At 45.9% G+C, this 15,590-nt stretch overlaps 1 protein-coding gene across 23 annotated transcripts in view; it reads left to right on the top strand.

Annotated features, from left to right (window-relative positions):
* Positions 1–584: 584 nt before the first annotated feature.
* Positions 585–15,590, top strand: part of COBL (cordon-bleu WH2 repeat protein) — a 422,273-nt gene continuing 407,267 nt past the window's right edge. For 3 of the 23 annotated variants that reach the window (XM_083582434.1, XM_083582442.1, XM_083582421.1), the window contains exons 1-2: positions 586–4,075; positions 4,671–4,906. In XM_083582434.1, the coding sequence (XP_083438560.1) occupies positions 4,857–4,906 (50 nt within the window). In that variant the 5' untranslated portion in view covers positions 586–4,075; positions 4,671–4,856. Of the gene's footprint in view, positions 4,219–4,581; positions 4,907–5,245; positions 5,538–14,853; positions 14,984–15,039; positions 15,169–15,590 lie in introns of those variants that run through there. The other 20 variants (XM_083582429.1, XM_083582439.1, XM_083582433.1 and 17 more) reach the window with 17 other exon arrangements.

Below are 15,590 nucleotides of genomic sequence, written 5' to 3'. Positions count from 1 at the left end.
CCGGGTGCTGACAACCCACGCTACGCCACTGCCCCTAAGTCCCACTGAGCATGGCCAGAGAGGGAATACCAGCAGCCTATGTTTGTCTGCCCCCAACTCCCCTGATCTGAGCCAAGGGAGACATAGGGTTAAGCCTACCTAGACTTTAAAAACAAGCTGAGAATCATATTCCTCACCTGGTTAAAATCCTAAATGGCAGCCTGAGATGGGAGTCTGAGGTTTAGTATGTTGCTTAGGAAATATTAGTGTCACGTTTATTGTTGCTTTTGCTATTTTACATGTTCTGGCTCTCAGAGGCACACCCATAAATAGTTGTACCTGTTTTGTAATCACATATACATATCTACACGTTCCAAGTAGTATGACACCAGGGCCAGACAGGAAGAGGAATGTTTCTTTGTTATCACAAACTTTCAGAATTTCCATCTTCGTGCTTAAAAGCTGTCATCCATAGCAATACTCCAGGACTGAATCTTATCATAATGAAATTAGATACCATAATGGCATTGCCATAGTATTATGTTCTTACTTAGTATAATACAGGATTACTCACTTTGTAGGCCCGGAACAAAAGACTGATTATTTATTAACAGGTTAACACACAGCTGGATAGAAAAATGAAAGTAATTATAAGAGCAAGCTAACAAGTCTTAACTCCAACCCATAATAACTGCACAGTGTTTAACTCTATTATAACCCATTTCTACACATGGCATTTCATTGCTCCAAGTGTAAACCCTTCGTGATATGTGATAAAAGGTTGTATCATAGATTATTTGACATCTATAGAAAATGTACACTTGCAAACACAAAACTGCCTGAGCTTGCTCACTCAGAATGGGATTAAGTTGCGTACGAAGCATCCATCCCATTACTTAGACAGGTGTTAAATGACTTGTCTGTTCTGTGAGCTGTCATTCATCTGAAGTGACGGAGATAAGGAATGTCTAGCATTTTATAAACTGAGACTAGTCTCGTGTTCTGTTGTACAGTAGCAGCAACAAAAGTATTTGAGTGTGCGACTCAGTTTTAGCACTAATATAACAGAATTTTCTCTGTCAGGGGGAGTAAGCTATTTCATCTGTTCCACGACATAATCAGTAATCTGAGCTGTTATTCTAAGTTTTGGGAAATGCCCTGGTAGCATCTCGTAAGAAGCATTGAGGCACTGCTGCATCCAGGTTTTTCAGTTCCCCCTGTCACTACTACACATTCCATTACTGGTTCACTGTAGGCCCAGTATTCACCGCTGCACAGTAGGAAAGGGCACATCAAGGAGGAAGAGGAGCAGGGACAGAGAACCCTGTTGCAGTGTGTGTCTTGGCAGATGCCCAAGGAGCTAAACCTGTGGGGTTTGTTGTTGCTATTCTTAAACAGTTGTCAGTCCAGAAATCCTTGGGAATGTGTTTCAAAATAACCCAGACACATATTAAGAGATACCAATCTACCTTCTGCCCTCCTCTGTCCTATGGTCGTATCTACCTAGCATTGGTTCAAATTAAAACAAAGGGATGTGCGATTGAGGGGGAGGTATTGAAAGACAGCTGGAGCGAAGGTGAAGAATTCTGTTTTGTTTGCCTGGCATAAAATGCTGCCTGGTTTTAACATAACATTTGCATTGAGGGAAATGATCTGCCTGTAAAAAATGTTAGATGAGAAACAATGCTCATTCTGTCTAGAATATACACTCCCTTCAAATGCAGAAAAGCAATGAGAAAAATATGCATGTACAGGAGATTCCCCGTTTATGTGTGGGTTCTGTTCTGGGGCTCTGTGCACACATGCAAAATCACATATAATGGGGAGCACCCTAGAGTCCTAGTGGCTCACGAGGAGATGCACCCCGAAGCTTGAAGAGGAGCTCTTCAGGCTCTCGGGAGAGTCTCCTTGCTAGCCGGAGGGACAGCAGGGCTTTGTGAAGCTACTCAGCCTCCCCACCTAGCAGCTGACGTTTCAGCTGAAAAAGCCCTGCTGCCCCTCTGGCTGGGGAGGGTGTCCTCATGAGCCAGGAGGACTCTCTGGGGTGCTCTCTATTTCCAGGATCCGCTTCCGGGATCTCGGCACCACGAGTGTGTGCAGTCTTGCACAAATAGAGCATGTGCAATTGGGGAGTTACCCGTGTAAGAATTCTGTTTGAAGGTGCAGGACGCAGTGTGATTAAATTAAACTATGTAAGAGACATCAGGGCTTAGATCGAAACATTTTAAAAGTAGGGAATACTGGAAATAGATGTACATGGTACTGAGCCCAAGAGTACTTGTCCCAAGCTTGGATCTTAGCACCCAGGAATTCTCCTTTTATTCCTGTTTTATTTATCCTTGCTACCAATAGGTTTGTCATCTGTGTAGTTTGTGAACAACCTAGCTGCAGAAATACAGTTACCGCATTGTATAGCATTTTAATGGATGTTATCATTGTCCTATTACTGGTTTTATTGTTATTTTAGTGTGAATACTGTGAACTGCCCTGGAAGCAAATAAACAAATAAAATTTCATGTGCTCCACAATTTAAACCTGTAAGTGTAACATAAGACTTTAAGAGAAAGCTATCTGAAACACAGTTTTAAAGCCTATCGAAAGGCTTGTGATTATGGGGCCAAAAGCAGCTCAGTAGGGAAGGATTTCCACAACCTGAGCACTACTTCTAAACTGTCTCTCATGCCTGCTAACCAAATTGATCTTAAGGACAGAGTCTACAAAAACAGCCAAGCAGATCTTTAATGTCTGGATAGGTTCACAATCTGACCTCAAACTGTAGAAGGACAAAACTAGCACTCAGAATTGAACCTACATTGTGTTTGTGTAAATGTTATATTTGAACAAAACCTATCTTAATATAATTAGATTTCCTGTGGGTTGACCAGTTGATCTGGATATTTTTTAAGTTTTGTTATATCAGAAAATCAATAATATGGTAAAGAATAAGCTTCCATTTTCCACCACCCATGTCTACGCAGAATTAAGTCCTATATAGTCCAATGCTACTTGCTTCCAAGTAAGTGCAGTTAAGGATTGCAGCCTTAGGGCATGCACACCCTGTGTGATAATGGGCATTCAGTGCTAGGTGTAGGTGCCTTGTGCAGGTGCTGTACACACATCATCCTCATGTCCGTCTGAAGTGCATTTTGCTGGAATGGTTGTAATCTCTTTTGTGCCAGGAATGCATTTCTCAAGCACTACCTGCATACACAGAGCGCTTTTCAGGTCACTTCCTATTGGGGCAAACCCAGGGCCAGCCCAACCCTGAGGCAAGGTGAGGGGGCTGTCTCAGGCAACAGAATCCACTAGGGTAGCAGATCCCAGTGTCAATCTTTCTTTCCCCAGGGCTATGCCACTCTCCCTCACCATGTTTAACTTACCCATGAATGAAATTGGCAAAACAGGAAGTAGTACAATAACTTAGTCACCTCTAGATGCCAATATATTATATCCTCTGTATATCAGTATATTCACATACCAGTTTCTAGCCTGGGAGGCAGCCAGCCAGAGGGAACTCGCCCGGGAACACTAGTTTTGACAACATGCCGGACTTTAGGGATAGCAGCTGCTGCTTTAGATGGCCTTATCCTGCACAACTGCAAACTGCTATGCGCAAGAGCCCAAGGTCAAAAAAGACCCTTGCCCATTTCAAAGGCTACGCAGTTATGCAGCCTTAGTGTCTGTCATAAGGAAACACCCAGATCTGCTGCCTGCCCGACTTAATTTAACACCACACTGTCGGGCGCAACCTATGCTAATTGCCTTTGTACTCTCCAGGGCGAGTCAAGCTCCCTTTCGAGTCCGGATTATGCAAGCAAAGCGTGTCCTCTCCACCCCCGCCCCGCTTTGCTTGGGCGCCTTCTGCTCGTGGGCGCGACCCGAGGGCGGGCTGCCTCCTCCTGCGGGCGCGCAACTTGCTGCCTCGGGCTCGGGAGATTCCTCGGGCCGCCGCTGTGTGTATTTGTCCCGCGCAGTCACATGGAAACGCGCCGCTCGCGCCTCCCCCCGCCGCTCGCCTGAACTTCCCGGCTGGGCCGGCATCGCGGCGCGGCGACGGCTCGGTCCGGCGGCAGGAGGTGCGGCGGGCAGCCGCGAGGTAAGCAGCTTGGCAGCAATGGCGCTGGCCGGCGTCGCGCAGCTTAGTTTCCTGCGGCTCCGAGCTCCTTTTCGAAATCCCGGGGTCCCAGCCAGGCGCCCGCTCCGCTGACCAGTCGGGCTCGGTGCGCGCTTGCGGAGAAGGTAAGCCTCCCCGAGCGGACCAGGCGCCAGGCCCGCCTGCAGAGAGCCCCGAGCGGCTGTCAGAAGGCATTGCCCCCCTCGCGCTCGCCTCGCTCCGATTTCCCTCTCCGCTTATGGCTGTGTTTTCCGGGCTAACCATTCGCCGCGCGCGTTTCTGTTGCGCCTTCGCGAGCGAGTTGCGCTTTTGCTCCCGCTCGTTCCACCTTGTCGTTGAAGGCCGAGCCGGGAAAGAAAATACCTGTTGGGCAGACGCATGCATATTGCATGGCTCTCCGCCCGCCCGCCTGCCCAGCGCCTGGCGGCGGAGGCGTCGTCAAAGGCTGAAGGTGCCGCGGGAGCAGAGCGGGCGGGCTGGCGGGCGGGCGCTGCAGGTCCCTGGAGGGGCTTTCGCGGGCTGCCCGGCGGCCGCCAGCCTGACCTTTCCTCCTTCCCTTTCTCTGCCTCCCCTTTAGGCGCCTTGCTGGAGACGGAGGGCACCATGTGAGCAGGGAGGGCGGCGCGGGCGACGAAGAAGGCGGCTCGGCGGGGTCCCGGGCCCTTTTCTTTCACTTGTAACCCCCTCCCTGTAGCCAACAAGCGGCATCCCGCCCAGCTCCGGCCCGAAGGCAGCGGAGGAGGAGGAGGAGGAGGCGCCCCCCATGGAGACGGCGGCGGCGCTGCAGCCGGGGAACTGCAAGCCCCCCAGCGGGTAAGGAGCCGCGAGCGGGACTCTTGGGTCGGGGGGCGGCGGAGCAGCTGCCACTTGCGCCTGCTGCTCCGTCGGCTGCGCGCCGCGCGGAGGGTTGAGCACCGGCCAGGATTTAGCGCCGGCTGCTGCTGGTGCTCTGCGCGCCCGGGGCGGCCACCGAGCGAGCGAGGCGCCGCGGACCCCGAGAGCGTCGTCTGGGGGTTCGGCTGCGCCCGCCCCGCCCGCTCGCTTCCCCCATTCAGCTGCCCAGAGCGCGGGGAGGAGCCGAGTGGGAAAGCCGAGCCGCGAAAGGGCAGGCTCCGGGGCGAGGCTGCTTGCCAAGAGGAGGCTCCGGCCGGAGGGGAGAAGAGGCCGCTCTTGGAGGGGGATGGAGGCTGCTCCCGAGGGAAAGCGGCGCTGGAAACGGCGGCTCCGCGGAAATGGGAGCGAGGCGGCAACAGCTTGATTCGCGAGGAGCATCCTCTGTGCCATCGCAGCGGAGGGGGGAGCAGCCTGGGGGAGGCATTCTGGGGATTCCTCGGCAAGGGGGTACCCGCTGTGTCTGAAGGAGGGGCTGCAATTGCAAAGAGAGGAGAAAGTCTACGGTGGGATGTGAGCAATTAGCTGCTCAACACCATTAAGACTCCTAAAGGTATTTTAAACGGCACAATAAATATATAGTAGTGGGTTTGGAAAACTGGGTTGTTTTCACATGAAACTGGGCAGGCGAGTTGGGATAATAGCAGAGCTGGCTATTCCATTAGGCAGAGTGAGGTGGTTGCCTCAGACAGCTGGTTCTGCATGTCATGAAAGGGGCAGCAATTGGTTAATGCTTTTAATTAATCATTAGGGTGTTTTATGCACAAGGAGCAGGGGAGGTGTTTTTTGGATTTCCTTCCTCTGGTGCTAGAAGAAACTGGCTGGATTTGGCTACTGTGTACCTTGATTTGGGGTATGCGATCAAACCAAGGCTCTAGATCAAGGGTCAGCAAACTTTTTCAGCAGGGGGCCAGTCCATGGTCCCTCAGGCCTTGTGGGGGGCCAGACTATATTTAGGGGGGGAATGGATTCCTATGCCCCACAAATAACCCAGAAGTGCATTTTAAATAAAAGCACACATTCTACTCATGTAAAAGCATGCTGATTCCCAGACCATCTGCGGGCCCAATTTAGAAGGCGATTGGGCTGGATCTGGCCCCCGGGCCTTAGTTTGCCTGCCCATGCTCCAGATAACTGGGTGAGAATACATTGTTTGCATATCTGTGGGCCTTAAAGGCTCAGGTTCAGAGGTTCCCACAGTTTGGTTTGCAGCATTATAGGAAAAGTCAGAAGGGAAAAATGTGGCTTGGCTAAGAGTTTGTGAGGTGGATATGAGGTAAAGAAGCCATAGATCCAATTCCTGTCAAATCTCATATATTCAGAAGAGAAACGTGATTTCATAAAGTGGATATTCATCAAGTTGGTGCTTGTTCAGACTAATTAACTGGGAGGAAAGTTGTGTGGCCCTCACCTAGTCTGAATCTCTCCACCTTTGCAAAGAAACAGTGGGCACTTAAACCTTGCAGCTTTGTTCATTCTTAGAATTTAAGTGCCTTCCCTTGATTCAGAAGGGGTCGCTGCTTCACAATTGCTAGTGTGGGTTCATACCAAAGAAATGGTACTCAGAAGTGAGCTCCCCTGAATTCCATGGGGATTACTCTCGGTACAGGAGTGGAGCCTGAATGGGTTAATCTTAAATGTGTCACACAGGAGTGTTAGCAAGGGACGCCATATATTTTCAGACCAATGGGGAAAGATTATTCCCCTTTTCTGGCTTATTAACTTGTACACCTTTTTTACAGAATATGGAGTGAGGTGGAGGGATATTAAATAGACTAGGACCTGGGAGACCAAGGTTAAAAGCAACCATGAAACTCACTTGGGCCAGTCCTTGTCTCTCGGCCTATCCTACCTCACAGGGTGGTTATGAGGGTAACATTGGGGAAAAGGAACTAATGAATGCCACCTTGAGCTCCTTGAAGGAATGGTGGAGTGGATATGAACATTATATCAAAGAATGAGGAATAATAGAAATAAGCCTGCTCCCAGTTTTTAATTGGGGGAGGGGGAAGGATTGGAATCATAAGAAAGCTTAACCTAAAAATCAAAGAAAAAAACCTTTGTGAGAAAGCCAAGACATTTTGTCCTACAAACACTGGACTTTACATGTAGGTCCTTGGCAAATCCTGTGTGTGGCTGTCTTTTATGACTAGCTTGCTTGGGTGGGCTATGCAGGTTTTGATCCCAAAATACATTGAGTTCTCATCTGAATCATCCTCTGCATCATCCTACTGTTTTAAAAGCATTTAATGTTTGTTGAAGTGTTTTTATCCCCACAACAACCCTGTAAAGTATATTATAGTGCAATTTTAGCAAAGTAACAGTACTAGTACCTTAAAATAAGAACATCTGTTATGGCCTAAGTCCACTTCATCAGATGTATCATTCCTGGTAATCTACTTTGCTAGCTTCTAAAGCTAGTTTGACAATTGTTTTTATTTCAGCTATGAGCCCTGGCTCGCTGGCTACCCCTTTGATTGAAATGATACCACAGAGGAGGATTTTTAAATTCAGTCTCCTGATCCTCTGGTGTGTTTATTTTTTAAAATACAACGAGGCTCTTGCCAATTGGCTTACCAATAAGGAAAATGTGCAGGCAATATTCTACCCAAAGTGTGATGCAGCCTCAGGGGTTTAACTGTTCACACCCCCAATTCCTCACAACCTGCAACCTCCTCCCATAGGCTTGGTCCAGGGAGGCACAATTAGGAACTATAAGCCTCAGAAATAAATGGCATGAGCATGCACTGAGTACACCTGCTTCACCATTGGGGATGCTTCACCCACACAGATGCCATCCACCATTTCTCTTCCCAAGACTCCTCCTCTATTCACAAAATTAGTGTAGATTATTAAGCAAAATAAAATATTGATGCACATTTTGTTTACCATTGTTGTTATTAACAAAGCTGGAGCTATTCAAATTAGCGACCGCACCCTTCTCCTGGCCAGCTATGAAGAATTTGCTTTGAGGCACGACTTGTGAAGAAAAGAGATCTGAGCCATAGCTGTCAACCTTCCCCGTTTTTGAGGGAAATTCCCTTATTCCAGCGCCGTTTCCTATTGCTTCCTGCTGCTATCCCGGATTGTTAGATACCCCGTAGACTGTTCCCGGGACAGGTGAGGCTGCTGATCCCTTATTTTCAAGGCTGCTGATCCCTTATTTTCAAATCTGAAAGTTGACAGCTATGATCTGAACATTCTCAGGCTGTCTTAGCCCATTACGGTATTGAGAACACTGGTCAGCCCTCATAACAACAGATGGAGTAGGAGCCCCTGCCAGTCACGTGTCTTCTGCCCAGCAACACATGGGAGGGGCCTCTTTGCCATAGCTATATTTTTGGATTCGGACTGGCTGAGTACTGCGGAGACACGAGTGACAGAAACGTTTTCAGACTTCCTCCAAGTTCCACTAGAAGTATAACGTGTATAGGACAGGAAAGTGTGTGGAGGGTGGAATTAACAAATGAGCAGGCAGGGCGTTATTGGTCGATTGGACGAGTTGCCACCCAAAGGTGTGGACATGGAAGTCCAAATTCAAACCGAAGCATTCAATTTCAAATGTGTACGAATGTGAGCTGCCGATTTCAAATCAGAAAACAGTGGTTTTTCAAATCAAGTTGGCTATGTGGACAAACCTAGTGACTCCAGAGGAAATCTCCGTACTTAGCTTTGGGAAAGCTGAGCTTCGGAACCTCTTGCCACAATGAAATGCTGCGACAAAGAATTTAGCAAATTCCAAAGATGGAGAAAGTGATGTCCATCATTGCCAGCTGATTGCGCCAGCTTTACCTGCGTCTACCACCATTTTGTGGGGGGGGGGGGAGAGTGGGATATAAACAAAATGCCAACCCATAGATTTTCTTGACTTAATGTGGATTTTTTCCGTTCCACAAAATATCAAATACCGGTAAGTTACAATTTATATATACTTCTGCTGTCAGTGGTAGTATTGAAGTTCACCAGCACTTTTTATCACTCTTGTGCAAGTCTTGGGCATATCACAGTCTTTAAAATGTAGACAACACGAATGGAATTGCCTCTCCCGCCAGTACAAGACTCCATTTTGCCCACTGTGAAACAGGATAACCGAGGCTGATAGCAGCTACTGTGCAACAGCACAAAAGCAAACGTTAATTTTTTATAGGCGTGCATGCACAGGTACTGAAATAGCTGCATGCAGGACCAGAATGGGGAAAAAGTGTTCAGAGGAGGAGGAGTTGAAGGGAGGGACAGAAACTTGCAGCTGATTCATTTTTGTCAGGCTCCACCACTGCTGCGTATGGTAGGCAGCAATATAGCTGTCCATGTTGTGACTGAAGAAACAAGAATGTGTAGATACTCATGTGCCAATTGTGCACACGAAAAAATTTGAACAAGATAGTGCTCCTGTGTGGAAGCACTCTTAGTCCCAGACCTCTTTTGAGAATATCATGTGACTGCTGATTAGTAAAAAGAGTTTTGAGGATGGCTTCCAGACACTTAGCTATGTAGTCAAAATTCACTTTTAAAGAAATCAATCAAAAGGTATACTTTTTAGTGTATTTAAAACTGTAACAGGTGCATAGGCCACCCTCTCTTGTGGGAATACTAAGCGGCGCCACAGATTTTCATGGGGAACTTGTGATCTGTGGTGTGGTCTCGTCTCTTCACTCCCCCCTCAGTCCTAATTGAGCCAGTATTGAATTTCTAATTTTAACATCAGATACTGGTGGGAATTTGCTTCTTTTTACTACTAAATCTAGACAGTGGATGAAAGGGGGAGACCTTTTGGATTTTTTTTACTGGCATGTATCTTGCATTTAAATGGTAGTATTTTGATACACAAATTATTACTATGTCTTTGAGAATATTGGTCTTTCAAAGAGGCAAGAGCTAGACAAAAATAAAATTAAGCAGGATTACTGTACATATAATAGCACTTGCTTATAAGACATATAAGCAAGATTCAGGGTCCTTTCATTCTGCACTTTTCCACAGAAGTGGAATGCAAACTTATGTTTCTAGCTAAATCATTAATAGTATTATCATTTGCTGGCTGTATAAGATGTCTTCCCTGGTATATTGAAAACCTTTACATCATGCATTAGTGCAGATAAATGCTGCTCTCTTGTCAATCTGGTGCCCTACAGATGGGAATTGTAGTCCAAAGCTGCTCTAGAGTGCTGAAGGCTGTTGTAAAGCGTTGCATGGTGTGCTGCAACTGAAATTCGAAGCCAGTCTTTATTTTAAAACGAGTCAGAGACACAGCCATTTGGAATCTTGCCATCTTTGTCAGATGTTTAGAATGTGTGACTTGCTACTGCCAGTTACGTAGAGGAGTTAACCTTTAATCATGTATTGTTTGTGCTCACTTTGTTCTAAATCAATCTTGCTGTTTTACAGTATTTATTGGTTTTATTAACTGCTGTTTTCCTGACTTCCTGTTCAGGTAAATGATTTATTCGCTCACCACTTGCATTTATCAGTGCAAAAAAACCAAAGTCAAGGTACTCAGTAAACACAATATAGAAGGCTAAAAAAACTTCAATGAGAGATAAAATTATAAACAATAATGTTAACAAACGGTATAGAGCTTCACATAAATAAGATACATTGAATGTGTATAATTGCACAGATCAGTTTTATCCAGAAGGTGATATCAGATGTGTTCTGAAGTTTATGATTGCAGCAAACACGTTTTGACTTACACAGTCTTCTTCTGTGACATACAAGAATATCATTCCCTTGTGCAAGGTCCCTTTGGGGCATCATCTGAATATATGTTTACCAACATTTTTTCATTGAATAAAACTGTGGCTCACCTTAATTGTGAAATGCAACAACTAGGTGCATTAGTAGATGGAAAACATGCTCCTAGAAAGTGCAATTTCTAGACCCATCTTAAATACAAATCTTAAAAGCAGTAGAACAGACTAAAAAAGCTTTCTTAAAAAGACAAATATCAAAAATATTTACTCCTCACCAACTACAATTTTCCCTCAAATAATATATAGTATATTGCTGCTTCGGATCCATGTTTAAGGGAAGTCATTCCAATGCTTACAACTGATTACACAAAAGGCGTTTTGGAATCCCACCATGCAGGAATTTGCAATATTACAACTGGGCTTTATTCTGTAAATGCTTAATATTTTTCGTACAATTCTATATTAAAGCTCCAAAGCATCACAATCTTCAGAAACCTATGAATAAAATGTACACAATTCAGTATAAACAGTTACAAAAAGAATACTCTCTTTAACAACAATGACAAGGAATATAAGTGCAGTTAACAGTAAGGCTTAGATTTCCATATCCTAAATAATGGACAGCTAATCTATATTTTCATTAAGTCTGATTCATGATAACGCTCCCTTGGGTACAGATCACTTCCTTCTTTCTGTTTATACAGTTCTGTGCATTAGGAAGCTTGCATTGTTTCTACATGCCAAAACTGCATAGACAGATCTCCATATTCAAGGAATACGGTGGTTACATACGCTTCAGGTTACAGACTCCGCTAACCCAGAAATAGTGCTTCGGGTTAAGAACTTTGCTTCAGGATGAGAACAGAAATCGTGCTCCGGCTGGGTGGCAGCAGCAGGAGGCCCCATTAGCTAAAGTGGTGCTTCAGGTTAAGAACAGTTTCAGGTTAAGAACGGACCTCCAGAACGAATTAAGTACTTAACCTGAGGTACCACTGTATTCATATTCAAGGAATATCTCCATATATTCAAGGAATATCATCCTCTAATAAAGGAAAATCATGGAGATGGATGGGATAGAACATTTCTCAATGTGGCAGATTTTCATTTTGCAGAAAGCTTTTATATGTCTTGTATCTGCCTTCTAAAATAGTGCATTGTAACATCTGGAATACTTCCATTGGTTCTGCTTCATGTGCATACCACTTCTGAGTTCCTCATCTGAGAGGAACTATTCTTGTTGAAATAGGTTTTCATGGATTCTGATATTTTGAGAGGATCAAAAGTTGGGCTCTTTTGAGTTCATTTGCATTTACATTGTTTTTTTATAGGAACAAACTGAGTTCTAATCCAAAGCAATTTCAGGGATTTTTGGTCAGTGGAAAAAGCATGCATTCAAATAGGACTAAAAATGTTGTACAGTATCAGTATCCTGAATACAATATTTAAAAAAGATAATTATTTCAGAAATCCGCATGAAGTGCATACCACATACGCATTGTATAACTCCTTTAAAAATGTTTCTAGGTTGTGTGTTTACCAAAGCCAGTTCTGGAGTCTGTTCTGGGGTCTCCTTTGCCTCCTTAGACAGGTACATAGACCTTGGGTCTGGCCACTGACACCTTGAACTTTGTGACATTCTGACTTTCTTTCTGTTAACCTGATTCTGGAGCCTCTTGATAATGCCACCTCTGATTTTGCTGGGCTCTGGTGACATGACAACATTGTTGTGTTTCAAAGGAGGCACCTCCTTCTTCCTACCCCATAAGAACTGAGTGAGTTGGACATTCTGCAACCTTTTCAGCTCCAGAAGGCTAGACATGCATTATGGGACCAATTCCTTATTATTACTGGGGTTTTTTTTAGAAAACACCATGCTTGGACTCAGTTATGGGTCTTGGCAATGTACAATATATGTAAGGTAAAAAATGCACATGTTTGCTGTTACTACTGTTTTTTTAAATAGCTGTTGGATAGTTTTGCAGGGTTTTTGTGGCCCTTGGACAAACAATTATCAGTGGACCGTCCTTAGTGCAGCCCCTTGATGGTCTTAACGTCCTGAACCAAAACATAGGCAAAAAATTTATTTTTTCCCTTCTGTCGATTGTGCTGTGCTGCCTTTTTGTTCATGGTGTTTATACTCTTAAAGGTATCGAAATTAAATCACGGAACCTCCCAAACATGCTTCCTAGGGAGCAAGCCTCACACACTGAACATTAAAGGTAAAGGGACGCCTGACCATTAAGTCCAATCGCGGACGACTCTGGGGTTGCAGCGCTCATCTCGCTTTACTGGCCGAGGGAGCCGGCGTACAGCTTCTGGGTCATGTGGCCAGCATGACTAAGCTGCTTCTGGCGAACCAGAGCAGCACACGGAAATGCTGTTTACCTTCCCGCCGGAGCGGTACCTATTTATCTATTTGCACCTTGACGTGCTTTTGAACTGCTAGGTTGGCAGGAACAGGGACCAAGCAACGGGAGCTCACCCATCACGGGGATTTGAACCGCCGTTCTTCTGATCAGCAAACGTAGTGGGACTTAATTCTGAGTAAACATATAGAGAATTGCATGGTGCAGATCTGAGAAAGTAGGTAAGAAATTACAAGTTGTAGTTTAGATATTTTTAACAAGCACTGTTTTGTTTGCCTGGTACTCATAGGTTTTCATAATTTTTGTAAAACTAGAACTTGAGATCCCTCCGTGGAATTGAAGTGCAGCAGAAGATAACTGACTTTTCCACAAAACACATCATATGGTTTTGGCCACTGGCTTAGAGAACTTTAAAATATCAATTGGCTAAATATCATTTGATAGACATATTTCATCCTCCTGGTTCAGAGGTTGTCTACCCCTGAATATGCTGAAGGAGGGGAGACAAGCAACCGAAAAATGGTTATTGGCCTCAAACTGTGCTTGTGCATTTCCTGAAGCACCTGGCTGGACAAGATGGATCTTTGGAGGGATCCAGCACAATAGCTCTTCTATTCAAAGGGATTCCCACCCCCTTTAAAGACAATATTGTTTATTTCTGGTTTGTTGACTGCTTGGCTCTCTGCTCTGTTTTATTTGCAAAAGGAGATGCTACTGTCAAGGCTGGTGTTGGGAGCAGGCCAGCAATAACTTATAAGGTGTCTGTGAAGTTAACTCTTTATTCAAAGAAACAAAACAGCCCAGGCCTCATGAGCACAACAGCTATTCCCAGTAGACCTTGCCCCAATGAGGCAGTTGAAGGTCCCCACTTTTCCACAGCTCTCTAAGTCTCTTCCTCTCCAGGCTCATTCCCAAGCAGTTGGAGACACTGGCACCTTGTCCAACTCTGCTCTGCCCTCCATACCTCTGCAGGTTCTGAGAGACTGGGCGGTGGGGGTGGGGAGCTGGTCACAGTGGGAGGGAGAGACCCCCTGGCTTCCTCAGCATATCTCATCACCTGTCCCCCCCCGACCTCTGCTTCTGCCTCTGCTTCTGGACTGTTCTCTGCTCCAGCCTCTTCCAGCTCACTAAACCCTGTTGCCTCTTCAGCTTATGACAGGGGTCAGCAAACTTTTTCAGCAGGGGGCCGGTCCACTGTCCCTCAGACCTTTTGGGGGCCAGACTATATTTTGAAGGGGGAAAAAATGAGCGAATTTCTATGCCCCAGAAATAACCCAGAGATGCATTTTAAATAAAAGCACACATTCTACTCATGTAAAAACACATGGGGTGGATTTAGAAGGCGATTGGGCCGGATCCAACCCCCGGGCCTTAGTTTGCCTACCCATGGCTTATGACACCTCCTCCCTGCCTGCTGTCCCTCTGACCACCAATCGCTGGGCTTTGAGTCTTCTTCCCTTGGGGGTTCCTTTCGGCGTTCCCTAGCAGGTGCCTCTCACTCCTCTTTAGCATCCAGCCAGTCCATGACAGCTGTTTACTGCTTATGAATCATTCCTCATCATTTCTCTCTCACACACCAACCATCCCTACCATGGTCCACAGAAGAGGCAGCTGGCCCCTTCAAGGTTTTGTTTTATTCTTATTTTATTGCCGGGGGAGCAAAGAGAGCATGCCTTCTGCTGTTTTCGTTGGTGCAAAACAGTGGTAGTGCCAAATCATGAGGCATTACATTACCCTATTAAGAGAGGGAGGCCTGATCATATGTTCTCCCCCCCACCCCAAAGCACAAAATTAGGCAGCGCCACACCCACTGCTGTCTCTCTTCCTTAGTTGCACTGCTGTGGACATTTGTGCCTGCTATCAAATTACCCAGTGTGCAGTGCCTGGGAAGCACGCATGACCAGAGCACAGAGCAACTGAGCGACTCCGAATCGAAAGCCCAGGTATTGTGCTACCCACCCAGAGCATCCAAGGCAGGGAGGAGTGGGGCCGGGTGCAGGAGTGCCTGGCACATAAGGGTCCGTCTCAAGCCAGTGCGGGGCCCCTTGGATCATGATTTTTTTGACTGCTGCCACCAGCCTGTACTTGGGACAGATAGTACAAATCCTGTTTTGAAAAGCTCTGAGTCGTAAATACTGCTGGGTTTTGCCTTCCCGACAATCAAGTAAACTTCATCCAGTTCAGTCTCTGTTTATTAAAAAATGTTCTCAAGTTAGCTGTCGTAGTTTTCAAAAAGCAATGTCACTTCGTATCTTCCAATAGTTGAGGGCTGAGTTTTTAGAAATAGAAATTATTGAGCTGTGCCCTAGTAAAAGAGGGTAAAGGTGAAGGGAACCCTGACCATTAGGTCCAGTCGCAGATGACTCTGGGGTTGCGGCACTCATCTTGCTTTACTGGCTGAGGGAGCCGATGTTTGTCCACAGACAGCTTCTGGGTCATGTGCCCAGATGACTAAGCCACTGCTGGCAAACTAGAGCAGTGCACGGAAACGCTATTTGCCTTCCCGCCAGAGTGGTACCTATTTATCTACTTGTACTTTGACGTGCTTTC

The sequence above is a fragment of the Podarcis filfolensis genome (assembly GCF_964270895.1).
Source record: "Podarcis filfolensis genome assembly, chromosome: 13".
Lineage (NCBI taxonomy): Eukaryota > Metazoa > Chordata > Lepidosauria > Squamata > Lacertidae > Podarcis > Podarcis filfolensis.
The sequence above is the reverse complement of the archived record's forward strand: the minus strand, read 5'-3'. Positions and strand labels throughout refer to the sequence as shown.